The following is a 27,090-nucleotide window of genomic DNA, read 5'->3' as shown; positions in this document are numbered from 1 at the left end:
TTCACTTTTTAACTTCAACATTGAATCCCAGTGAACGCTAGACTGCAGTCCAAGTCCAAGATATTTTACGTCGTTAGGACTAAGAAATTTTTTTCGATTTCGGATCAACGCATCATCTCATGTAATCATGAATCACGAAGGAATTATTCTTGGACTACCATGGTGGCAGCTTATATTGTCTGTCATCATACTTTCCTTGCCAGTTCTTTATCGCGCAAATAGTGCCGTGAAATACCATGTCAGATTGACAATTTATTACCTCACAGCTTTGATCGCTGCCGTTGTTGTGGTTTTTTATTCAATACCTCGTCCCAGACATTGGAGAAATCATTTGTAAGTAGTGACTTATTTGATAGCATTGGTACTGGTACAGCAACGGGGTCCTGCCGTCGTCATGCTTTTGTAGGGAACACATTTGTTGTGTGTTCTGGTTGTTGTTGTTCCTATTCCTAGCTGTGTTGATGTTGTGAACGGTTTTATGACTAGGGAGTTTAATAGAAATTCTAAATGTAACTCACACACTTGAAACCAATCTTATGAAAGATCTGGCAACACTGATTACAAAACAGTTTGAATTTTGTTTCTATCTTGATTAGAAATGTAGTTACTGTAGTTACAGCAGTTCAAAGTCTGAATTTCAGACTGATTTTTACCCGACACCAAAATTACCATTGGAAAGTTGTGACCGAAATCGCGTGCTGTTAATGTTAATAAAAATGGAAAAACAGTCAATATGGAGTAATTATTATATATTGTATACCAAAATGTTTGTCTTATCGAGGACAATGCATTTACATTAATAAAGAGGAAGATAAACGTTTCTTCTTCTTCTTCTTCTTCTTCGTTCCTCTGATGGACATCTATGGCTGCAGTCCGATATCTGCTATGAAGTCTGTGGTCCGCTTTAGGTCCTCAGCCTCACCATAGAGCTTTGTGTTGAGTGTTGTAGGGGTGACCCAGTGGTTCGAACGTTGCACGTTGTATAATGGGCAATCCATAAGCACATGTAAAGTGGTTTCATGGTCGGTTCCACATGGGCAATAAGGGTTGTTCCAATACCTAGCTTTGTAAACATATGTCCTCTTAGTCTATTGTGTCCTGTTCGGAGGCGGAATAGAGTGACTTGGCTACTTCGCTGAATGGCATGGATTGGATCCTGCTTGTTGTGTTCTAGGTGTGTGTCATTCCTTTCTTTGTCTATTTTTAGCTTTATTATTTTCTTTTGCTGATGGTAAGTGATTGACGACTTCGGTTGTTCCTTCTGGGCTCCTTCTTTGGCCAGTTGATCGGCAATTTCATTTCCATATATACCTACATGACTTGGAATCCACTGCAGCACAATTTTTCCTGTTTTATCAGATAAGCCCTCAAGGGCCTCCACAGTGTGTGCGGCTTCAGAGTCCTGGTAATTTTCAATAGACCGGAGAGCATCATCAGAGTCTGTCAAGTAAACCACATTTTTCCCGTATATTCTGTGATCTCTGGATAGTTCTTTTGTTGCATTGAGGATGGCTTTTTCTTCAGTTTTAGTACTTGTGCACATTGAACCCACTGATACAGATATTTTTGTTTCTGTTTTATCTGTCCAGTGTATGAGTGCACCAGCACCTCCATTCATGAGGGGGCCGGAAACTGAGCCATCTGTATAAACTCTTATCCAGTTGGTCATTGGGTATTTTTTATTGATCATCTTTAGGGTTTGAGCATTGTCATTATTGCTTCGAATGTTTTTCTTGTTGATGGTTATGGATTTTTGTTTCTTTTTCCACGGTGGTGGTTTGAGATTTGGGACATTGATTTGGGCAATATCTTCCTTTAGTGTCACTTTATATTCGCTCTCTAGTTTTTGTCCCAAGGCGATGAAGTTTTCCCTTTTGAGTCGATTCTCTTTCTTTTCCATTGTACTTGGATGCAGTGGTTGGGATTCCATGAATTTTATCTTTGAGAATTGTGTCACTATTTTTAAATTTCGTTGTTCTTTGAGAGGTTTTATTCCTGTGTGGGTTTCCATCTTGTGAATTGGTGTTGTTTTCATTGCTCCAGTGATCACGCGTAGGCATTGGTTTTGGATTTTTTCAACCTTTTGAAATTGAGCCTGTGAGCACGTTCCCCATGCCGATATGGCATAGTCTATTGGATAAACGTTTCAAATTAGCACATTATTACATAATATGACGCAAATGTTACATAATAAAAAAACTCGGCTAGACGTAAGAAACAATTTGCTATATCACTTTTGGTTTTATCCCTAATAACTCACTGAAACAATTGCAAATAATTCCCCTCTTTGATTTAATACATAGAGAATAAAAAAGGGTTTGAGAATATTAAAATGAAAAGATATAAAAACATGTTGCGTAATGACGAGTTAGTTTAGGTGGCGTTTTTAGGCACCTCCATTGGAGGTGTACAAAAACGCACAATTTTATGCACCTCCGTTGGCGGTGTAAAAAAATGCATCGTTTTTATGCACCTCTGTTGGCGGTGATGGTTGATAAATGAAAATGTTGCTGCATACGTCCATGAGGTTTAAATAGTTTTAGATTGTAGTAGTTTAGCACGCTGTTTAGTGATTACCGATGTACGTTTATACAATGATAATAAATTAAAGAATAATAACATTAATTTTAAAAATCAAAGGTAAAAAGAAACATGGCACACAAAAACTGAATAATAATGAATAATGAATATTTAATTTTAGAAAATTAAAATCGAAGTTTTTTTTTAAACATGATAAAAAGTTTGAAAAACAATTTAAAGAAAAAAAAATGATATCTTTCTCATTTAAGTAAACTTAAATTTTTAAAAAATGTCTGCAATGGGAATTAACCCAGTACTTTCATGGTTAAAGTTAAAGTCTGACAGCTTGTCCACTGCGCTGGAGCCACCTGACTGTTCATCACATTTAATAAGGTCTTTCTAAAACATTATTTTACCTTCAATACAACTTCTATTTTCTGGTTTTATATTTCGATTTTTTAGATTATTATTATTTTTATATAAATTTATTACCAAAAACATCCCACAGATGTCACAATATAATTTTCGCCGTGTGCCAAATACAGAAACACAATATCACTGATGAAATTGGGTGGAATGCACATGCGTGATGGAGGTGTATAAAAACACTCTGTTAAGATACACCGTCAACTGAGGTGCATAGAAACACTACGTTATTTTTACCTCTGGCAATTTAATTGCATTAAATAAAATGGTAGATTTAAACAGTTCAAATAAATTGAAACGGATTCCCTATTTTAATTAGAAGGAAAGTTTTGGCTTGTCGTACTTTAAAAAATTCTGTTGAACCGCTTTAGGTTTATTGCTATTACTTCATTTGATGAACTGACAATTAATAACTTTTATTCTTCCCCCCCCCCCCCTTCTCTCTCAATGTGTAGGGGTGTCAAAATTTATAACTAATAGAACTTCTTACCATAATAATTATTAAGGCTAAGGCCTTTAGAATATGGATACAAATGATAACAAACATATCGAGACATTATGGGAAAGAAACTTGATGGCAAAATAAAATAAATTTAAAGCAATTGGTATTTTCAAAACATTGATGTTATTAATATCGGATTTCACAAATAGAAGGAAAGTACGAAATTTTTAAAACAAAAACTATAAAATGCCCATAAAAAAAGCTTGAAAGTATGAATTCAAAATAGAAATAAAGTAAATAATAGTCCTTAAAATATTATGGACTAAATTTAAAATAATACATAACTAAATTTAAAATATCGATATCGTCGGGCAGCCATGATGAGAAGATAATGTAAACATGGCATTTCGGTGCAGAGTTAAAAAGTGTCTGCGCATAGATATATAGAGCCCTGAAATTTGGCATGAATGTTTAGATGTTATTCTAAAAACAAGCGTTTTTATTTTTAAAACACACATTGTAAATAAATAAAAAAATGCATTTGAAAATTGCCAAATGTTAACTTCATATAACTTCTGGAATTTTTTATGGAGTTTTCCTTAATTGGCACCATTTAACGGAAATTGAAAGATGAAAATAATGGTACCAAAATATCTGCGATATTCCTCTTTATAACGAAGTTATGCATCTTTAATTGAACCCCCCAAAACGCGAACTGCAATTTCCAGTCACAACTTTCCTATGGGCGAGTTGGGTCACAATTTGACTGCCACTGCTGCTGCTCACTAAACTGCCTATTTTATGTCCTTTAGTGGTGTGTTGTGTGGTTTCTTCTTGTGTGTTTGTGACTTTGTAACTGGCTATAAAAGTGAAGAACCACTTTCAGTCTCGCTCTCTCTTGCTCGTTTGAATTGTGGATACTGACTATCGTTTCTCCTGTTACGGATTGATATTTTCTATACCTAGGTATGTGTGCTTACCGATGCAGTGCTTACGTAAGGCGTAAGAAGGCCAAGGTATTTCACATGCCAGGAAGCATGCCTGAGATAGCCAGTAGATTTATGCTAATTAGATGTCCATATATGCGTAATATATGAGTATGAGTTCACCGTAGAGGACTGGTGGCCCGTTGATGGTCTTTGGATCGGTCTCCACCAACTTGTGGAGGTCGAAAGGCTGGCTTCAACGGGAAATCGGTGCTGTATTTTAGATCCTGCAGGAAACTGTCAATTTGGCTTTTAAAGCTGTTTATGCTTGGTGCTGTAACTATTTTTTCAGGCAGGCTATTCCGCGTCTCAACAATTTTCTGACTAAAGAAATTTTTTTGGATGTTTTAACGGTAATTCTGTTTGGCAAGTTTATAACAGTGGTCTCTTGTTCTTTTGTCCTTGTTAAATGTGAGGTAATCTTCTACATTTACTTTGTAGAGACCGTTGGTCAATTTATAAGTTTCAATTAGATCTCCTCTTAGTCTTCTGAGGCTAGGGAGGTTTAATGCTCTGAGTCTATCTTCGTAGCTGAGTTTTGAAATTTTGGGAACAAATATTGATCAAGGTGGCATCTCTCCGGTAAACAAAGCAAGATGGGTCAGGGACTTCATTGCTGTAATAATGCTCATTTCTTAGAATTTTAAACATATTTTTTTTTTTCTCTTTGTGTGTTCTTGAAGTATCAAATCAATGGATGCATTCTGGGAGTTTTCTGTCTAGAGGCAGAAATCCGTCTAAACTGTTGTTTCATCTCCCCCACCACCATCACAAATCTGACTTTTTCACTATTCTTTGAATTAAAGAGGGGAAAAAAACCCCAAAGATATTGAAACCTTAACAACCACCCCCACCCTGTCGTGATCAACCACTGTGGTATCATCATCCTTTCTATCACTATTACAACAACCACATCATCATCATCACCTCATCCCTACCACCAATTCTATTATGATAACCAACTGATCATCTCTACCACCAATACTACAACCTCCACCAAATCATTCATCATTAATACCACCTGTACTACAACAACACCACATCATCACTACTACTAAACCTACTACAACTGCCCTCCCCTCTTCATCATCATCATCCCAATAACCACTTCTAGAATCACCACCACATCATCATCGATACCACCATTACCACTATATCACCCACTGCCACATTATCATCCCTACCACTACTACTTCCACTACATCGTCGTTATTCCTATCGACACTGCTACTACAACCAAAATCATCATCACATCATCATACAGGCCATCCCAACAACAACCACCCATCATCATTCCTACCACTACTTCTACAACAACCACATCATCATCTGCCCTACCACCACTATTACAATCACCACCACATCATCATTACAACCATCACCACGCCATTGTTGTTCCTATTACCATTACTACTAACCCATCACATCATTATCATCCCTACCATCATGGCTATTACTATTACAACCATCACCACACCATCGTCGATCCTATTACCATTACTACTAACCTATCACATCATTATCATCCCTACCATCATGGCTATTACAACCATCACCACGCCATCGTCGATCCTATTACCATTACTACTAACCCATCACATCATTATCATCCCTACCATCATGGCTATTACAACCATCACCACGCCATCGTCGATCCTATTACCATTACTACTAACCCATCACATCATTATCATCCCTACCATCATGGCTATTACAACCATCACCACATTTGAGTATTTTTTTAATCTGATAAAAAAGGGAAGGGTTGGTGGTGGTGGTGGTGGCGGTGGCTGTTGATATTGGATGAATGCCATCATAGTAAGTTATAGTGGTGTAAATAGGGCTGGCATGATCTGTGTGCTGAAATTGATATATAAGATTTTGCCTCAGGAAATTCTATTTCCAGCTTTTGAAATTCCAGTAAAACTTTTTGTTTCAGATATAAGTTATAGTAGTTTAAATAAGGATGATGAAATTGGTATGTTAATGTTAGCCGGGTCAGCTAAAAAAGAATTCTCCAATTTTGTGACCAGTCATTCCGATGCCTTTCTGGACTCAAATTGTTCAGTCTGTGGTGGACTCCGAACAATGTTTACAACTGGTTTGGGTTTACCATATGTGTGTAAAATGTTGCAATAGTGGATAGGAAACTCAACTTCGGTTAATTGCAACATTTTCGCTGATCCCAAGCTTATCCAGAGTGGACTGTATTAAAATTGTCCCAATGTCGTGTAATGGTAGCACGTCTGACCAGTAATCAGAAGGTCTGAGGATCGATCCCAGTTGAGGCAGACTGATTTATTGGGATTATTTTTCTTTCTTGCTGTATCTGTCACCTGTCATATACATACACTTGTTCTGATCTTTATCAGAATGTTTGGGATTGTGGGAAGGGGGGGGGGGGGGGGGGGGTGGCGTGAATGTTCTCTACTCATTTAGGATCCTTTTATATTTAAAGCTAGTGCCTTACCAACTGATCTATCAGGACCCCCCCCCCCCCCCCCCCCCGAGATAGATGGATTGGATAACCTGGTATTTACTGTTTCCTGCAGACATTTGGATGTGGTTGAAACTTTAATAAGTCTGGCAGCGTCCTTCAACATTGACGTCTCAGGCATCAACTGGTCTGTGAATTCATGTCCCATCTTGTAATGATGGGATGGGATATTGAGCTCTCTCAATCTCTCTCTCTCTCTCTCTCTCTCTCTCTCTCTCTCTCTCTCTCTCTCTATCTATCTATCTATCTATCTATATTTATTTATATTGAATCGTGCTGGATACACATATGGTACCAATAGTGCTTGACATGTGACAATGGAGCGAATTATTATTGTTATATTTACCACGATATTGGAGTCAGTCCACATCGATGTTTCAAGCCTTCTAGCCATCACCAGGACTCTGACGATGGCCGTAAGGGCCTGCAACATCGATGTAGACTGACTCCAACATCGTGGTAAATATAACAATAGTATCTCTCTCTCTATCTCTCTCTCTCTCTCTCTCTCTCTCTCTCTCTCTCTCTCTCTCTCTCTCTCTCTGTGTGTGTGTGTGTGTGTGTGTGTGTGTATTTGTGATAATGGTTTATCTTCCAGTTTTAGTTTGACTTGTTGACAATTTGTCATTGACAGTTCTATGAGATAACAACACACATTTCTCATACCTGGGACTTCTCAACATCTCAACTGACGTCCCAGGTTTGAGAGTTTTTGCCTAGATAAGGTTCGTTTTAATCAATAGATATTTGAAGGACATGTTTTCCGGCCAAATTGTTTCAAGTACGCGTTTTGTTTTGTTTTTGTCTTCAGTACAACAGACAGGGAGAGCTGTCACTGTCAGGAACGTAACAGTGATGTATTTCCACAAGTATCTCCAATCTCCAACTAGATAAAAATCCACAGTTAAACAAGAATATATCTTAGGGCGATCCTTCAAATGTGTGCTGTTATCTCATAGAACTGTCAATGACAAATTGTCAACAAGTCAAACGAAAACTGGAAGATAAACCATTATCACAAATACACACACACAGACACACACACACACACACACACACACACACACACACACACACACAGAGAGAGAGAGAGAGAGAGAGAGAGAGAAAGAGAGAGAGAGAGATAAAATTGTTTTGTGTGTGTTTTTTGTTTATTTAGTTTTGTTTTTATTTTGTTGCCAAAGTGAGGGTCATTGTATTTGATAGCTATTTGAGGGATGAGTTTTCTGTCCAAAATTATATATATATATATATATATATAATATATATATATATATATATATAATATATATATATATATTACAGAATACGATAGTGCTGGACTTATCTCAGTCTGTCCTCCATTGTGATTTTTTTTAGAGTTTGTTCTCTAACCCCCCCCCCCCCCCCACAGACACACACACACCCCTCCTCCTCTTCCCACGGATCGATAACAGTGATAAGCTACGTATGCCAAGTTACAATGTAAACGTTGATGTTTTTATATCTAATATTTGTGGTGATAACATTGTTTACTATATATATAATATATATAATATATATATATATATATATATATATATTATAATATATATATATATATATATATATATATATATATATATATATATATATCACCAGATAGTCAACAGAGCCTGATATTTCGTGGGTGGATCAATTGAATGTATTGTGTCACCCGGAAGTAACTCTTTTTGTTTGAAGAACAAACAAATAAGGCTCTTTGTTACTCATTTTCCCCCTCGTTTCAGTGATGGGCCTGACGGAGAGTACCTTGCGATAGACTAACTGTCAGCTTATCCAAATGATAGCGAGCAATTTCTTTCCCCCCCCCCCCCCCTTCACGCTATAGAATCCGAGATACATTTTGATTCCATTGGCCCTAAAGGATTCCCCCACCTCCTAACACTTAAAAAGACAAAACAACTTATTTCCAGACTGTTTACCAACGTTACACAACAAGGATAATTCTGTACCGAGGTCATTGACATTCACAGAACTGGTCAGAGCGACATGTCATGCCAGCTGCTTCCCCGTCTGGAAGGAAAGATTACAACAAATCCTCCGTTGCTGACGGGGTTTTTTCCTGTTCATAATTGGTTGACACGGCAGATCGTTGCTGCTCAAAGCTCGGAGTTGAAATAAGACAAACAAAACAAAATAAATATGATATTTAATTTATGTTTGAGTGGAAGGTAACTGGCAGGTTAATTAAATCTAAAGACGAAATTCAATGTGTCGTAGGCCTTTCGAGAATCTATTGACACGTGTGGAATGATAGGAATAGGATAGGGACACAGACATTTTACATTTGGTTGTTGGCATTGCTTTGTCACAGGAGGCTTTCATCATGTGTAGTTATATTTAATGGTGCGCTCGCCTGTGTTAACATTGTGAGTCGATGAGAGAAAGAAAAAAAAATGAAAGAGAGAGAGAGAGTAGCAACAAGACCCATGATTTGATTTGAGAACTGTATTGATTACCGCCCCCCCCCCCCCCCCCCCCCCCCCGTAATTGTCAATTACCAACAATTAAGAACATGTCGCGCGCTTAGTTTTTTCCCAATCCATTCTCATTACTAGAAAGGCGTGTTTTTAATGTGTTGTGGTTATTTTATTGATGCTACAGGATTGTGTGTTTTCTATGGTGTACTTAGGGGTTGATGAACCATGATGATGATGATGGAATGGGTATGATCCATGATGATGGTGATGATGATAATGACATGGGTATTTTGGTACAGCCGAGTGGTCAATGCATTGTACTGTGATATCGAAGGTCCCGGGTTCGAGCCCCGCTTCAGGCACTTTTTTTTCCTTGGGCAAGATTATTAATCCCCAATCTGCTCACTTTGGATACCATGGGCGATTCCTGTTGACATCAGACATCCTGTTTGATGGGTTATCTGTTATTCCTTCATGGAATGCCTAGGCGACGGGATCTTATGGTGTCGTTGCACTAATGGACGTAATTTAAAAAATAAATTATTCTATATCTCGGGTTAAAGACTTTATTATTATTATTATTTTATTTTTTATTTTTTTTTGGAATGAAGATGACGTCACACTGGTCTTTGTTATTGTTTTTAGACCACTAGATGGGTGATTAGTTCTCACTCCATTCTTCTAATCAGACGTCTCAGGTTACACGTTGTCTTGTGTGTTGGTCTGACGGGTAATAATAATAATAATGATAATAATAATGTACTTTATTCATCCAAAAGGAAATTTTTGTACAGACGTATGAAATGCCGACAATGATACATACATAAACATAATATACGTAAATATAATGTGGTAAAGTAAATTTGGTAATAGGTATATATAGTATAATAATATTGTAGGCTGTAAGAATAATTACATAGTATAAATTAAGGGACACACAGATTATAAAAGTGTAAAGATATAAATATATAGAAAAGGTATATTGATGTCAACATATAAGAAAAAAAGATCAGTAAAAAGCTAAGAATTAGTTACAGTATAATACTATTGTAAATTGACTGAGAAAAATTACATAGTTTAAATTACATGGCACGTAATGTAGAATAAAAAGGTCAATAGAAAAGTTGTAGTAAGCGATTTTATAAATTGATGTTTAAAAAATTGTGGATATGGAGTAATTTTAAAGAAAAGGTTTCAAAGTTAAAACAGACGTAGACCAAAATTTATAAATTATTTTCCTTATTAAGAATTCCGCAACTGTAAGGTAAAAAGGATCGGAGGTGTCTTTCCCTGTTTGTTCGTATAGACAACAATCGGTCACTTCTGTTCGACTTAGTGATCTGAAGATTTAAAGGGTGAGTTGGATTATCTAAAATATTACTCATTTTTCTTAAGCAGTATTCTGAATATAAATCATTAAAAGAGATGGATCCTGTAGTAAATTTATTAGCTCTTTTAATAATCCTGTCAAAGTTAGCTTTTGCTGAGCTAAGACAATTCCCCCCCCCCCCCCCCCCCCCCAGGCAGTAATACAAAAAGCCAAAACACTTTCTGTTACAGATCTATAAAATAGCGTACAAAGTGTTTTGTCAATGTTAAGTTGGGACAATTTCCGTAAAAAGTACATTCTTTGATTAATTTTACTATTGATATAACTGGTATTTAAGTCCCATTGCAATTTGTTGATATAACTGGAATGTACGTCCCACCGTAATTTGTTGTCCATGTTGACTCCTAGATATTTGTACCTGTTCTACTTTTTCATTTTTAATAGTAATATGGTCTTTTTTATTCTTATCTTTTCTAAAGTCTATAATTAATTCTTTGGTCTTACTAACATTCAATTTAAGGTGGTTATTGTCGCACCAGGAAACAAATTTCTTTCTTTCTTTCTTATAATTTATTTCGTTATCATTAGTAATTAGTCCTTGTAGAGTTGTATCGTCAGCAAATTTTAAAAGGGGTATGTTTAAATCTGTGCTTTTACAGTCGTTTGTATAAAGTATAAAGAGCATGGGAGAGATTACACAGCCCTGCGGTATTTAAAGTTATGATATTGGAGACATTTCCTTTTACTTGTATATATTGTGTTCTATTTGTAAGGAATTCTAGCACCCAGGAGATGATATAAGGATTAATTTTTAAAAGTAGAAAGTTTATGAGTAACGAGGTGGGGCCGAATTGTATTAAATGTAGATGAGAAATCAACAAAAAGAATTCTGCAGTAGCTTTTAGGCGTGTCTAAATGTTTGTAGATATTATTTGTAAAAACTAGGATGTCATCTTCTACACTACGTTTACTTTGGTAGGCAAATTGATAAGGGTCCAAAAGAGGTCTAACAGGGTTATTAATTCGTAACAAAATAAGTTTTTTCAAAACATTTCATGACAATTGATGTGAGAGTTACATTCCAATCAGCACACTCGAAGCAGCCACGTGACTCCTCACACACACTTTCGTTCATGACCTGAACACACTTCACTACTGGCTTACAACGTTTGATGACAGGGCGATATATAGGTAATAATAACATAATGTGGTCCGATGAACCGAGTGGAGCTCTTGAAAAACATTTATTGGACTTGTCAACATTACAGAAAAATAGGTCGAGTGTCGATTTGTCACGAGTAAAGCACTGAACAAATTGTGAAGGTCCAGGAATTATTTTATTATTGCAATGATTAAAATCGCCAGTCACAAGAAAAACACAGTCAGGCGATTTGCTTTTTTTCATTTTCCACATGACTTATTAGAATTTCCATGGCAACGTTTGCATCGGCACTGGGGGGAATGTAAACTGTCTAGAACTAATTTGTGGAAATAATTTACTTAAACCCATACCAATGTGTCCCCCCTGCTGTGTGTCATTGGTTGCTGAATATCGACTCATCGGATTCTCTGAGTTTGGGTAAGTGTTCACAACAACTGCCAGAAGGAACGAAATGGACGTCACTTAGCTCTTTGTTATTGTTTTCATCATCCAGCCACTTTTATGATTAGTTCTCACTAAATTCTATCAGTCAGACTTTAAACATTCAAGGTTACACCGAGTTTGGTGTGTTGGAACGTTATATCCGGCTGGCGGATGGGGTGAGTATTTTGGCTAACCTCACTGCATTCATTCATTTGGGGTTAAAGAGCAAGGGGTGTGGTGGTTGGGTAGTGGGGGGGGGGGGGTGGTGATGTTCCCTCCCCGATGAGTCTTGAACATTTGACTGCAACATTTATGTGATGGTTGGGTAGGGGGGGGGGGTGCGGATAGAACGAAGTTGACGCCACTCAGGTCTTTGTTGTTGCTGTTTTTGCCATCCGCGTTAATGAGTAATTCTCACTAAACTGTATTAACCAGACTATAAAACGTTCATAAGTTTCCTAGCCTTGAGCATCTCACCGTCGCCGTCGTTAACATATGACTTGCATTTTGACGTCATCTTTTGGTCAGTGTCAGCGCAGCCATCGTTATGTAATAGCCTGATACTGAGATCCAAAAGGACTGGCAGTTTGACGTCAATATTTGGTTTTTGCACCGCCAAGTGAGTTGTCGTTAGTAGTAGAGCTCATGGAAACAAGTTATTTCATTGGTTGAACTATTGAATACAACTCACGATTTGTTTTCTTTTGTGGCAAAAGAGTGGCATTTTGACGTCATATTTTGGTCAGTATCAGGCCATAACTTTACGAAGGACACGGTGTCAGGCTATAACTTTTACGATGGCTGCGATCTCAGTCGTTTATGAGTAATTCTCACTAAACAGTATGTATTAACTAGACTATAAACGTTAAAGGTTACACATAGTTTTGTGTGTTGGTCCGTTTTACCCCCGGACGGCAATGTTGTGAGCTTCTTAGCCAAGCGCATACTATCTATAATCTGTCAGTTCAGTCAGCGTGATTTGTCGCCTCCCACCGTGTGTCATATCGAATTGATGTCAGCATGTTGTGCCTTTATCATGAATATTCACTGTCAAACCTGCTGGCGTCAGTCGAGTGTGGAATTGTTAACCCTCTACCATCGGGCTACGATTACACCCTAACCTTGTCATCATCAGATTTGATATCATCACCATTTCCACCCGCCATGAACGAAGCTTGTCTCGTACCGAGCCTCAATCTCGTCCTTCACGCGAACATATTATGGTTTGTTTGTTGTTTGTTTTTTGTTTTTTTAGTTATCAAAAGTTGATCACATGTCAGTGTTTGAAATTCCTCAATAAATCGTAGATCTGTTTTTTTTGTTTGTTATGATTTGAAATTTGAGTTCAATTTTTCGCCGTGTGTTTTCTCAATGAAACAAAATAACAGTTAGCAATGCATTGCTATTATTATTATTATTATTATTATTATTATTATTATTATTATTATTATTATTATTATTATTATTATTATTATTATTAATTTTTTTGGGCATTGTTTTATCTTTTCATGCTGTAGCTAAACTTTTTTGTTTTGTTGGGAGAGAGAGAGAGAGAGAGAGAGAGAGAGAGAGAGAGAGAGAGAGAGAGAGAGAGAGAGAGAGAGAGAGAGAGAGAGAGAGAGAGAGAACCCCCAATATTTACGGACACAGACAAAGGCTAATACTATTACGAACAGGCACTATTCTATTTTGTTTTTGTTTGTTTGTTTTTCTTGTCATCCGCGTTAATGAGTAATTCTCACTAAACTGTATTAACCAGACTTTAAACGTTCATGGTTACATATAGATAGAATGCGCTTGGCCAAGGAGTTCACAGCATTGCCATCCGGAAGTATAACAGACCAACACACAAACTCTGTGTAACAATGAACTTTTATAGTCTGGTTAATACAGTTTAGTGAGAACAACTCACAAATGCGGATAGCAAAAACAATAACAAAGGCCTGAGTGACGTCATCTTCGAACTATCTATAGATAGAATGCGCTAGGCCAAGGAGTTCACAACATTGCCATCCGGAAGTATAACGGACCAACACACAAACTCTGTGTAACCATGAACTTTTATAGATAGTATGAGATGACGTCACTCAGGCCTTTGTTATTGTTTTTGCCATCCGCGTTTGTGAGTTGTTCTCACTAAACTGTATTAACGAGACTATAAAAGTTCATGGTTACACAGAGTTTGTGTGTTGGTCCGTTATACTTCCGGATGGCAATGTTGTGAACTCCTTGGCCAAGCGCATTCTATCTATAGTCTGGTTAATACAGTTTAGTGAGAACAACTCACAAACGCGGATGGCAAAAACAATAACAAAGGCCTGAGTGACGTCATCTGCATACTATCTATAGTTTTCTGTGTTATGCTTCTGGATGACAATGTTTTGAGTTTCGTAGCCAAGCGCACACTATCTATAAAAATTCATGGTTACACATAGTTTCGTATGTTGATCACTTTTGGATGTCAATGTTGTGAGTTTCTTAGCCAAGAGCATACTATCTATAGATTGTATGCGCTTGGCTAATAAACTCACAACATTGACATCCAAAAGTATACGGGACCAACACACAAAACTGTGTAACCATGAACGTTTATACTATAATTTATAGTCTGGTTAATACAGTTTAGTGAAAATTGCTCATACACGCGTATTGCAAACCCCCCCCCCCCCCCCCAAAAAAAAAAAACAAAAAACAAACAATAATAAAGACCCGAGTGACGTCAACTTCAAACTATCTATACACAAAACTATGTGTAAACTTAAACGTTTCTAGTCTGATTAATGCAATTTAGTGAGAACTACTCATAGAATTGGCTGTCTGAAAACAATAACAAAGAGATGTGTGACGTCAATTTCGTTCCATCTATAATGTGATTAATACAATTTAGTGAGAACTACTCATAAACTAGGCTGGCTAAAAACAATAGCAAAGATCTGAGTGACGTCAATTTCGTTCCATCTACGATCTGATTAATAGATAGAACGAAGCTGACGTCACACAGGTCTTTGTTATTGTTTTTTTTTAAATCCATAGTCTGATGAATATAATTCAGTGAGAACTACTCATAAACATGGCTGTCTCGAAACAATAACAAAGAGATGGATGAGGTCAATGTCGTTCTATTTATTGAAAGACTTGAACGTCTAACGTGTAAAGGATGCATTTCGAATCGTGGTCCCCTTATCATCTTCCATCGATCTATGACCCTCTTCAATAATCGTTGGTGATAACAAGTCCTCGTTGTCTTCTCCAACGATATCACATCATTATAGCACGTCCCACAAATAGCACGGTCGATAGAAAATACACGTGTTGTTATGGTTTGTCATATAATACTAATACGTATAACATTTCAATTTGTCATGACCTGGGGTGTCACATAGACAAAAACCATTTTACATATTGAAATACGCGCGCTTTTGATTTTATCGATAGCGGGAATATTGATGTTTCACGCACAGTGCATTTCACGGTATTTTATTTATTCACTCAGCAGGCCTCATGTAAATCAAGATTAATGTCATACGGTATGACGACAGTACAAGTCGCTTTTTAAATCTATTTTTTTCTGCTCCTCTCGTTTGCACTTGTGGACACCTAACGGAAGGGAAAATAGCCGCGCCCTCGGACAGTCGACCGAATGGAAACAGCAATAGCACCGGGCGACGTGTGATGGCAGATCCTTTTTTCTTCCTGGTCGTTGGTCGATCGTTAACTTGCTATTGGCTCACTTCACTTTGGCCTTTTGCCCCGACAGGTGGGGGGGGGGGGGGGGGGTCATAGTCCATCAACGAAGCACCTCCGCTCTTATTTTGTCCTGTGCCATCACTTCCACACCTCTCCATGATGTCTATAGTCCATAACCTTGAACTTTTTATAGTCTGAGTGTGTGTATCTTGTGAGAACTAATCACACAATTAGTTTTTGGAAGACAATAACAATGAGCAGAAAGATTCTGTGCGGTTGGCTAAGAAACTCACAAAATTGCCAACCGGAAGTATCACGGACCAACGCACAAAACTATGTGTTACCTTGAACTGTTATAGTCTGTTTAATACAGTTTAGTGAGAATTACTCATTAACATGGATGGCAAAAAGCAGTAACAAAGTTCTGAGCTTCGTTCTATCGATAAATATCAACTTCCTTCATTCTATTGTTTGTAAACAACTTTCTATATATTTGTCCGAGCGGGCTTCTGGGTGTGTCACAGATCTCGCGTTTTCATTGGTCAAAAATCGAAATGGCTGAGAAATACAACTGCTACAATCTAACGTTTCTGGTTTAATCAGCTTCATGTGTATGGTCTGTGTAATACTCTTCAACAGTCGTAACGTCACTTCCTGCCTAATGACGCATGGTAACTTAGTAACACTGGCTCTAAACTATCGGAACAATGGCGGACGCCCGTATGAAATATTTCTCCGGCGAGCATAAAGGCTATCCAGAGGGGAAAAAACCCATAAATTTGATCATGTTTTGACTTTTACACATTCTGATCACAAGGCATATGAAAAGTTCTAGCCAGCATGAAAAATGAAAAGTAATGATTTTCTTTGTTTAGAACCAAGATGGCCGCCGTTGCCGGGCGGCGTGACATCAGACTATTGAATCGTATTGTTATTTGGTCAGTATTAAAGGGACTTAACTATAGTCCGTTTCAAGTCCCGTGCGCACGGAATATCTCAAATTCCTCCAAAGTTACGAAATGTGATGCCGTGGTTCTTTGCATGCAGGCTTATATTGAAAGTGACATTACGAATTTAGAATACCGATAGTGATAGACCAAACAGTTTTCTCTCAATTCCGAATTCCTTTGATCTTTTCATCGTTTGCAATCAAATATAACTCAAACTTTAAAATTTTTACAGTAATGGTGTGTTGATTCTCTTTCCCGTGGGGAAAATATTCACAACAAAGTTGCATTCAGTGGCGTAGTTTAGCGGATATTGTGAGTATTTTATTTAAATGCATAGCACCAATAGGGTTTTCCAAAATACCAAGTAAACATAAGGTGATTGTTGTATGCTGTATCCATATCATGCTGTGCTGATCCCTGGGATGTTCCTGTGGTGTTGGTCTGGAGTGGAGGCCTGGTGGGACGAGGTCGTTGTTGAATCCAATCCCATGCTTTGTCAACCAATTCATGAATGCTCGTCATCAATCAATCACAAATCACACGCCTGGATGGAACACGGAGGGGTGACTTCAATGGGTGGCCTTGCTTTGTCTTTTCATTGGGATGGTTGGGATTGGTAGGGTGGGCTCTCAGATTTCATGCTACACACACACACACACACACACACACACACACACACACACACACCACACATAAATACGTACATACATACATACATGCGTACATACATACATACATACATTGATTGATCCATTCATCCATTTGTCAAGGTTAGAGATTGATGTCAATCTGTTCCACCAATCCATCAATGATTGACCAATCTCATTCTTTTCCCTTTTCATTATTGTCTCCATCATTTCTGCTCTACACTGAACCCCCCCCCCCCCCAAAAAAAAAGGACAATACTCGTATTAAAAAATTTTGGTCAGAAAACTCATCCTACATTGAACGGTTTCAGCTCAACATTTTGTAAAAGGAGAAACTTGACATGCATCGCCGACTGACTAGTTGTACCAAACCACATCCAAACGCTACACACCGTACGGTGTGAACACCTTTAGGGTTTTCCACTCCTTGAAGCTTTTGGATGTGGTTTGGTACAACTAGTCAGTCTGCGCTGCATGTCAAGTTTCTCCTTTTACAAAATATTGAGTTGAAACCTTTCAATGTAGGAAGAGGTGATTTTCAATTTCTGCGGCCTGAAAAATTCCATGTTTAGTATTCTGTTGTCTTTTGAAAAAAACAAAACAACAAAATAGTAAAGTGTAATATTTAATTTTTGTTGATTTGATCAGATTTGTACGTCTGACATGCAAGTACTTCCTTCGTCCATTGTTTGGCCTGGAGGTGGTGGCCAGGGGGATGGACAATGTCACCAAGGAGAAGGCGGCCATTGTGGTCGTCAATCACCAGAGCTCCATCGACTTGATTCGTGAGTTTGTTTGACCATGGCCAGCTCAGTTCAGTTCATTTCATTTCATTTCATTTCATTTCATTTCATTTCATTTCATTTCATTTCATTTCCAGCAACTGGTATTCTTGACTAGATATTCATGTAGTAATCGTCGATTTTTTTGTCCCCCCCTTCCCACTTGTATTAATGAAAATAATAAGTTTTTAAAAAAATAATATTAATAATGATAATATAAATAGTAATACTAATGATAATAAATAATAATAATAATAATAATAATAATAATAATAATAATAATAATAATAATAATAATAATAACAAATAATAATAATAATAACAAATAATAATAATAATAACAAAAATAATAATAATAATAACAAATAATAATAATAATAACAAATAATAATAATAATAACAAATAATAATAATAATAATAATAACAAATAATAATAATAATAATAACAAATAATAATGATAATAATAACAAATAATAATAATAATAACAAATAATAATAATAATAACAAATAATAATAATAATAACAAATAATAATAATAATTATACAAATAATAATAATAATAACAAATAATAATAATAATAACAAATAATAATAATAATAACAAATAATAATAATAATAACAAATAATAATAATAATAACAAATAATAATAATAATAACAAATAATAATAATAATAACAAATAATAATAATAATAATAACAAATAATAATAATAATAATAATGAGGATGATGATTATGATGATAATTAACATTATCATTATCATCGTCGTCATTTCCGTCATCATCATCATATTGTCTTTTCCCATTCCAGCTTTATTCACTCACTGGCCCAAAAACACGGTGTGTTTGGCCAAGAAAGAGATTTGGTACACGGGTACATTTGGTCTGGGGGCCTGGCTGTGTGGCACCGTCTATATAGACAGGTGAGAATGGTTTCTCAGTGTTGTGTTTGTATGTGTGTGTGTCTATAGTGAGAATAGACTTGATTTGGGTGTTGTTGTTATCTTATCTCTGAGAAAGAATATCAATATTCATATTGGCTTGAATGTAGGTACGAAAATAATAATTCAAAATCTTCTTCTTCTTCTTTCTTCTTCTTCTTCTTCTTCTTCTTCTTCTTCTTCTTCTTCTTCTTCTTCTTCTTCTTCTTCTTCTTCTTCTTCTTCTTCTTCTTCTTCTTCTTCTTCTTCTTCTTCTTCTTTCTTCTTCTTCTTCTTCTTCTTCTTCTTCTTCTTCTTCTTCTTCTTCTTCTTCTTCTTCTTCTTCTTCTTCTTCTTCTTCTTCTTCTTCTTCTTCTTCTTCTTCTTCTTCTTCTTCTTCTTCTTTTCTTTTTCCTGTTTGAGTAGGATTGAAATAGCAATGGCCTTGACAGGGTTAAAAACGATAACACATCCAGTGCAATTCCAATCTGCTTTCCGATTGATTAAAATATGCAAACCTGTCACTGATACCAAAAGGTTTTTAGAATGGAATACAGTCCTGGCACTGATTTGCTAATGAATGAGGATTTTTAAAAAGGCATAGCTTTTTGACTGTATGAGATACAGAGATGATTCAAACGTCTAGGAATAGAAGAATAAATTTCCTTTTGTGTGATATGTCTCATTATTTAATGAAATTATCAAGACTATGGAAAAAAATGATAAAAGTTGATTTTAAACAAAATTCCAAATTCTAACACTTTTCAACTCATTAAAGAATAACTGTAACTTCTGTCTCAATCGGTGAACGGTAAAGTGGAAACAAAAGTAGAACTCTTCTAGTTATAGTAAAAACAAAGTGTCATGGCTAAAAAATAGAATAAACGAATCAGTACTGAGAAAGGGGTATACCTTACACAAAAAAGTACCGGGCGACCACAGGTCTAGGTGATCCTGCACAATACAGCAGCTAGCAATGGTGGACGATAACGCCCTGTATGGCTTCAGTTTCAAGTCTAGAGTAGGTCTTATTAGGGATCTATCTAAAAGTGTAGCAACCAACTGCGGCTATGTGGTCTAGTGGTATGACACTCGCTTTTGGATCGGAAGGTCCTGGGTTCGAGCCTTCGCTCGGCGCATAGTTGAGTCCTTGGAAATGGCTCTTTACTCACATTCTCTCACTATACTCAGGTGTAAAATGAGTTCCTGGCCGTTAACAGCATTGTCTCGGTCCGAAAAATTGTAATATCGCCTAACAGGTGTTATGTCCAGTCCTACATGTAAAATGTTGCTGTTGACCAGGGACGCCTTGTAAAGCGCTTTGAGCACGTTTAGTGGATATTGCGCTATATAAAAGCTCAACTTTTAAAAAATGTTTCCATTTCATGCTATAGAAAACGGAATAAACACTGGCCTCATAGGCCTAGTCGATCTGAAGGACGTCTTTTGTGTCTATTTAAACTATATATATATAAATGTTTATCCATGTTGATTTGAATATTTCCCACTCCAGATCTAATTCCACCAAAGCAAGAAAAACAATGGACGACACGATGGAGACCATCAGGAGAGAACAGGTCAGGAATGACTCATTGGATTGGTGACATTTCTGGGGGGGGGGGGGGGGGGTTAAATTCTTGTATTAGTAACTCTTTCCTTACCGACCAATTCAAGAATTTTATTGAACTGTCAAACCAACACACAACATAACATTTCTAATCCTGAATCTATAAGCATTAAAAAGAGATGTCACTTTTCTGGAAATTTCCAGAATTCTGGAAATGAAATGACACCCGATTTAATTCCAGATCTGATAGACAGTACGTAGCCTTGAAGGGTTTTTAGCCCAAAACATTCCGTGTTGGATTGTTCTTTTTATTTGTTGAAGCTGTTAGATTTATTTTTGTTTATTGCTTTTTACAGTCCACAGCTTCTAACAGCTTATTATCATTTTGTCAAATTTTGAGTACATTTTGTGTTTCAGTCAATAGTACCTTGTCATGGGCTTATGTGTTTGCTCGTAGTCATTGTTAGAAATGACACATTTTGTAGGTTGTCGGTTATGAGTGTGTTGATGGGGGTGGGGTCCCCGATAGACCAGGGGGTGGAGTCCCCGATAGATCAGATGGTAGAGTACTCACATCACACACAAAGGGACTGAGATTGATCACCGTTGAAGTCAGGATTTTTTTCTGACACCCTTTACCCTCCCCCCCCCTCTCCTCCCCCCTCTCCTCCCCCTCTCCACCCTTGTCCACCCAGAAAAGATTGGGAACTGGGTCTGTTAGATCTGGTGGAAAGTACTTTGCGATAGACTAGCATCCTATCCAAATGGTAGCAAGAATTGGTGTCATCTGTTTAACACTATACACTGGGATAAATTCTGGTACCATGGGCTGTAAGGCCCTGAAAGGCTACTTAATGAAAATGCATTACAGTTCTGTTGGTTTTCTTACTACTATTTAATCTGACCGTAATTATTTTTATTTTCTTCGTACCACCACCTTTATCACACACGCTGCTTAACTGTCACATTGTCCAATGTCAGAGGTGACCTTTACAATGTAATGTTGTGGTGGATGCTACTATTTATATATTTGAAAGTGTTGTAAATTCCCATTTTGTCAACAGCTGAAAGTGGTGGTATTCCCAGAAGGAACCCGTAACCATGAAGGTTCCATGTTGCCTTTCAAGAAGGGAGCATTCCATATAGCTGTCCAGGCACAGGTAAAAACTTTCCGTGGAATTGGAATGGGGTCATTTAGGGCCTGAGACCACTTTTTCCACATCTTTATATGCATAACGGCCAACTGTCTTGATAAAATTGTGACTGTTCTGAATTGGCAAATTGGAGACACAAATCTTTAAATAATTTTTTAAAAGTTGGATATTTCTAATGAATGGAAATTCTCCTTGTTGATTGCTGAGCACTTATGTGGACGTTGAGGGCTATATAAATAACTTATTATTATTAAATAACTTACTATTATTATGTATCTGTCTCGACATTGAAACTACCTGTCTGATGTTCTTTTCCTGAATGGGAGCGATCTATATCACCTTTCCATGTGCTTGAGGTCATTGGTCACATTGCAAAATGTACTCAAAGTGACCCACATAGTGAAAAGTGTTCACATATTTTGAACTATCTAACATCGCGATTGGTCATTGTGTTCAGCATGACACATTGATATGTTTACAACTTTCATAAACAAAGCAGCATGTTTACATTTGTTCAGAAATGTCCAATCGTTGGACAGCAACAAATAACGTGATTGATGACTCGGTTGGACGAAAACATGAATATAGATCGCTCCCATTGTGGGGAAGGGTGAAATCTGTCAAAGGATGTACATTTTACCATATTTGTTTAATATCTTTCAATCTGTTATAATCAACATAAGTGCCTGCTCCACACACTTTTCTAAATATGCAACGGTTGGTATTCACGCCTTTAACAAAGGATAGTCTTTTGTCGTTTTTGTCTTCTGCCCACCAAGTTTTGTCCCCTTATGCTGTCATGGTCCATCGCTCTTTGTAGAGGGATGTTGCTCCCATCAGTTGTTGGCTGGCGTAGAAATGGTTTTGTTCTTCTGACAATCTTGATGTGGAGTCAGTTGTCCTTTAATGTACACAATCATAGCGGCCATTTTGTCTGATACAGTTATCCTTTAATGTACCAAATCATAGCGGCCATTTTGTCGGATACAGTTATCCTTTAATGTACCAAATCATAGCGGCCATTTTGTCTGATACAGTTATCCTTTAATGTACCAAATCATAGCGGCCATTTTGTTAGATACAGTTATCCTTTAATGTACCAAATCATAGCGGCCATTTTGTCTGATACTATTATCCTTTAATGTACCAAATCATAGCGGCCATTTTGTCTGATACAGTTATCCTTTAATGTACCAAATCATAGCGGCCATTTTGTCTGATACAGTTTTCCTTTAATGTACAAAATCATAGCTGGTCCATTTGTCTATACAGTTATCCTTTAATGTACAAATCATAGCGGCCATTTTGTCTGATACAGTTTATCCTTTAATGTACAAAATCAAAGCGGCCATTTTGTCTGATACAGTTATCCTTTAATGTACCAAATCATAGCGGCCATTTTGTCGGATACAGATATCCTTTAATGTACCAAATCATAGTGGTCATGTTGTCGGATACAGTTATCCTTTAATGTACAAAATCATAGCGGCCATTTTGTCTGATACATTACCTTATGTACCATCATGCGTCATGTCGATACAGTTAACTAATGTACAATCATAGCCCAGTTTGTCTGATACAGTTTTCCTTTAATGTACCAAATCATAGCTGCCATTTTGTCTGATACAGTTATCCTTTAATGTACCAAATCATAGCGGCCATTTTGTCGGATACAGATATCCTTTAACTCAAGTGATGCGGCCTTGCATTCCGGAAGCTACACTGGACAGTGCCTAGTTGCTACAGCTGATCAGTTGAAACAATGGCAGCTCGCCTAGCAGTTTTTCAATATTTACACCCATCCCAGAAAATATACTTTTTTGAGCTAATAGCAATAATTTATGATACATCCTTTACATTTCTTAAAGAGAAATAAGATATTTATTGAGAGAGCAAACTTAGTAAGAATTTATGAAACCTGCAACAGTCATCTGTCTATTACGAATAATTGAGTGGTGGAATGAGAGGGAGCAAGGCTTTACACCTTATTGCTACACACATTAGCCTAGTTTTCGTCTAACACACGCATATACACACCAAGAGCCCACGTACAGATGCTACACATGTAATAAAGGAATTTTCTACAAACACACACACGTGGGTAACATTATTTCTTTGTGTCCTTTGTTTGAGATGTAACAGATGACCAGAGCATGCAAAACAGCTTGGTAGGGGCATGGGGGTGGGGGGGGGGGAGGGGGGGGGGCTCTTTGTTGGCTTTGTTTATGACTTGAAAGGCCACTAACTTGCCTTCAACAAGTTGAAGGACATAGCTAAATTATTGACCAATCAGAATCAATTAAATTTTTACTGCATTTCTAAATATAGAAAGGTTAACAACTCCATTCATAAACGGGTTGATCTTGTCCTCAATAATGGACTGGCGTGCTTGGCGTCAAAGCCAACTCGTCCTCAATACTGGACCATCGCCCCACTGACTCAGTTATGCTCGTCCTCAATATTGGACCTGCACGCTACTAGACTTAATGTACCAAATCATAGCTGCCATTTTGTCGGATACAGTTATCCTTTAATGTACAAAATCATAGTGGTCATTTTGTCGGATACAGTTATCCTTTAATGTACAAAATCATAGCGGCCATATTGTCGGATACAATGGGGACGGTCCTGCTTAGGCAATCCGGAGAAAAGTTAAAGAAAATTTTTTTAAAGATTGGATTGTTTATATGTGATGGAAATGACCTTTGACCCGTGCATGTCACAGGGTTATGCCCTTTTTTGACTAGCAAATTAATACAAGGAACAGAAACAGCTCAAAATCTAAAATATATCATATAATAGTCCAAACATACTGGTGTTTTGGGTCATGACGACATTGTGTGTGAGGATGAGCTGTTTTAGCTCTTTGAAAAGTTGGCTGCTATGAAGAAAGAATTTGACGGCTTTAAACAAGAACAAAATACCAAATACAAAATTCCATGTTTATTGTTTTGTTCTATTTTGAGGCTGTTCTATTGATTTTTGTAGAAAACGTTTTATAGTCCATGACTTTTATCATCTTAGTCTTATCTGTGTCTATTCTTTATTCACACTTTTATCTCATCATTATTTATTGGAGGGGGGGGCGGGGGAATAACCCAGTTTGTAGAGCACTTGCTTCACACGTAAAGGGACCGAGATCGATCCCAGGGGCAGTCGAGATTTTTTCCTGATTCCCCTGATTGGGTAGCTGGGTCTGTTAGATCTGGTGGAAAGTAAACTCCAGCGCCATGGGCCTAATGGCTCTGAAGGACTGATTTTAAAAAAAAAAAATTATTTATTGTACGAGAGGAACCTTAGAGGTAGAATTTTATTATTTCTTTCTTTTCTGGTCTTTTATGTGTTGGCTGATGAAGTTGTTTTATTTGTTTATTTTTTTTCAAATGAGAAAAGGCTTGGATTCTGTGTAGATGATTTGTAAAACTGGTTTCATTGCAGGTTCCTGTCATTCCAGTCGTTTTGTCTTCATACGATCCATTCTACAGTAAACCAGGAAAGCGGTTTGATGAGGGTACGTATTGTGTCATTTGGGGTCAAGGTCAGATATATGGGGTGAAATAGAGATGGGCGAGATCAAAGCAGAATAACAAATATCACTGGATCAGATAGATGAACTCAGGATCCAGTTGATACAGCACCCTCAGCCTGGCTGAGAGAGAGAGAGAGATAGAAAGAGAAAGCAAGAGAGAGAGACATAGACAGAGAGAGAGAGAGGCATCCATCTATACAAAGATATGACTTTGGATCGTGTAGACTCTCTACTATCATCAACTACTTAGGGGATCACAACAAAGACTTGCTCACGAACCCCCCCCCCCCCCCCCCATCTATACAAAGACATGACTTTGGATGGTGTAGACTCTCTACTATCATCAACTACTTAGGGGATCACAACAAAGACTTGCTCACGAACCCCCCCCCCCCCACCCCCAAAGAGCTATCAAATGAAGGACACTCACCCATGGGTTTTTGTTCCAGTTGAAAGTGCCTTGACGACATGACTAGGCTAACTCAAATGGAATCCATACACATAGAACAAAATGTCAATAAAAATAACAGCTTGAAAAGAAAACAAAAAAAGGTGTACAGAAGAAAGTTGTTCTCCTGGCATTGATCTTGTCACATCACAGGGCTCTTGGTATGATTTTATCCATAATTGTTTTTGTTGGGTGCAGTAGGGTCTTAATTCTGAAATGTTCCTTGTCATGTACTGTGGTCCCTATTCTGTAGAATCGTTTATTTAAACATTTTCTCTACATTTTTGTATTTAAATTATGATCTGTGTAGCAATGGCTTGAAATCTTCTTGATTAATATTTTTTTTTTTCAAAGAATTATAATTTTACCTTTTATATAGCGCAATATCCACTGAACATGGTGGTGCTAATATGACCTGCATGGTACTTATATGACCTGCATGTGTCCCAAGCACCGTAAAACCCTTAAAAAATAAATAAACAAACAATGACAACCACAAAAAATGACCAAGATGACTCATTTCTATCATGGTTTTTTTTTTTCATTTTGCATTATGGTTTTGTAATTGTGTAATTATCCCACAGGAAAAATAGTGATGGAGGCACTTCCTCCAATCCAGACGGAGGGTTTGACAGCAGACGACGTCAGCTCGCTGACCGAGAAGACAAGGGAAGTAATGCTTACCTGTTTTGAGAGGATCAGCAAAGAGGCGAGGCAGCCGACAGATGTAGCATCATAACATAAGCTTTGTTTTCCATATTTGTGAATTCATATGTACAAATTAAAGTGGTCGAAGTTTTAATGGAATTGAATGAGTGAGATGGAGTGGAAGGACGGAAAGCTTTAATAATAGATGGAGTCAATTTTTACAACGGGTTCTATTTTATTTGTCCATCTACTTGAGTCATTGGTCACATGGCCAAATGTGTTCAAAATGACCTACTTAATAAAAAGGGTTCACCATGTTGGAAATATCCAACATCACGATAGGCCATTTGATTCAGCTTGGTCTATAATTATGTTTACAATTTTTATAAACAAAGCAGTTTGTTTAGATTCAAATTTATTAAGAAATATCCAATCATTTGACAACAATACATCACATGATCAATGACTTGGTTGGACGAAAACCGGAATATAGATCACTCCCATTCAAGCAAAATAAAGTAAAAGAAA

General features: G+C 37.1%; 1 protein-coding gene across 1 annotated transcript; it reads left to right on the top strand.

Annotated features, from left to right (window-relative positions):
* LOC144979436 (1-acyl-sn-glycerol-3-phosphate acyltransferase alpha-like) lies at positions 1–27,090 on the top strand. The gene is made up of 7 exons (XM_078926082.1): positions 1–333; positions 18,160–18,296; positions 19,108–19,219; positions 20,730–20,793; positions 21,848–21,943; positions 25,376–25,448; positions 26,499–27,090. Exons 1-7 carry the CDS (start codon positions 128–130, stop codon positions 26,651–26,653), a joined length of 843 nt encoding a protein of 280 aa, XP_078782208.1. The 5' UTR covers positions 1–127; the 3' UTR covers positions 26,654–27,090.

This window comes from Berghia stephanieae, chromosome 9 (genome assembly GCF_034508935.2).
Source record: "Berghia stephanieae isolate SIO BIC M18660-M18661 chromosome 9, UCSD_Bste_1.3, whole genome shotgun sequence".
NCBI classification, from domain to species: domain Eukaryota; kingdom Metazoa; phylum Mollusca; class Gastropoda; order Nudibranchia; family Aeolidiidae; genus Berghia; species Berghia stephanieae.
The sequence above is the reverse complement of the archived record's forward strand: the minus strand, read 5'-3'. Positions and strand labels throughout refer to the sequence as shown.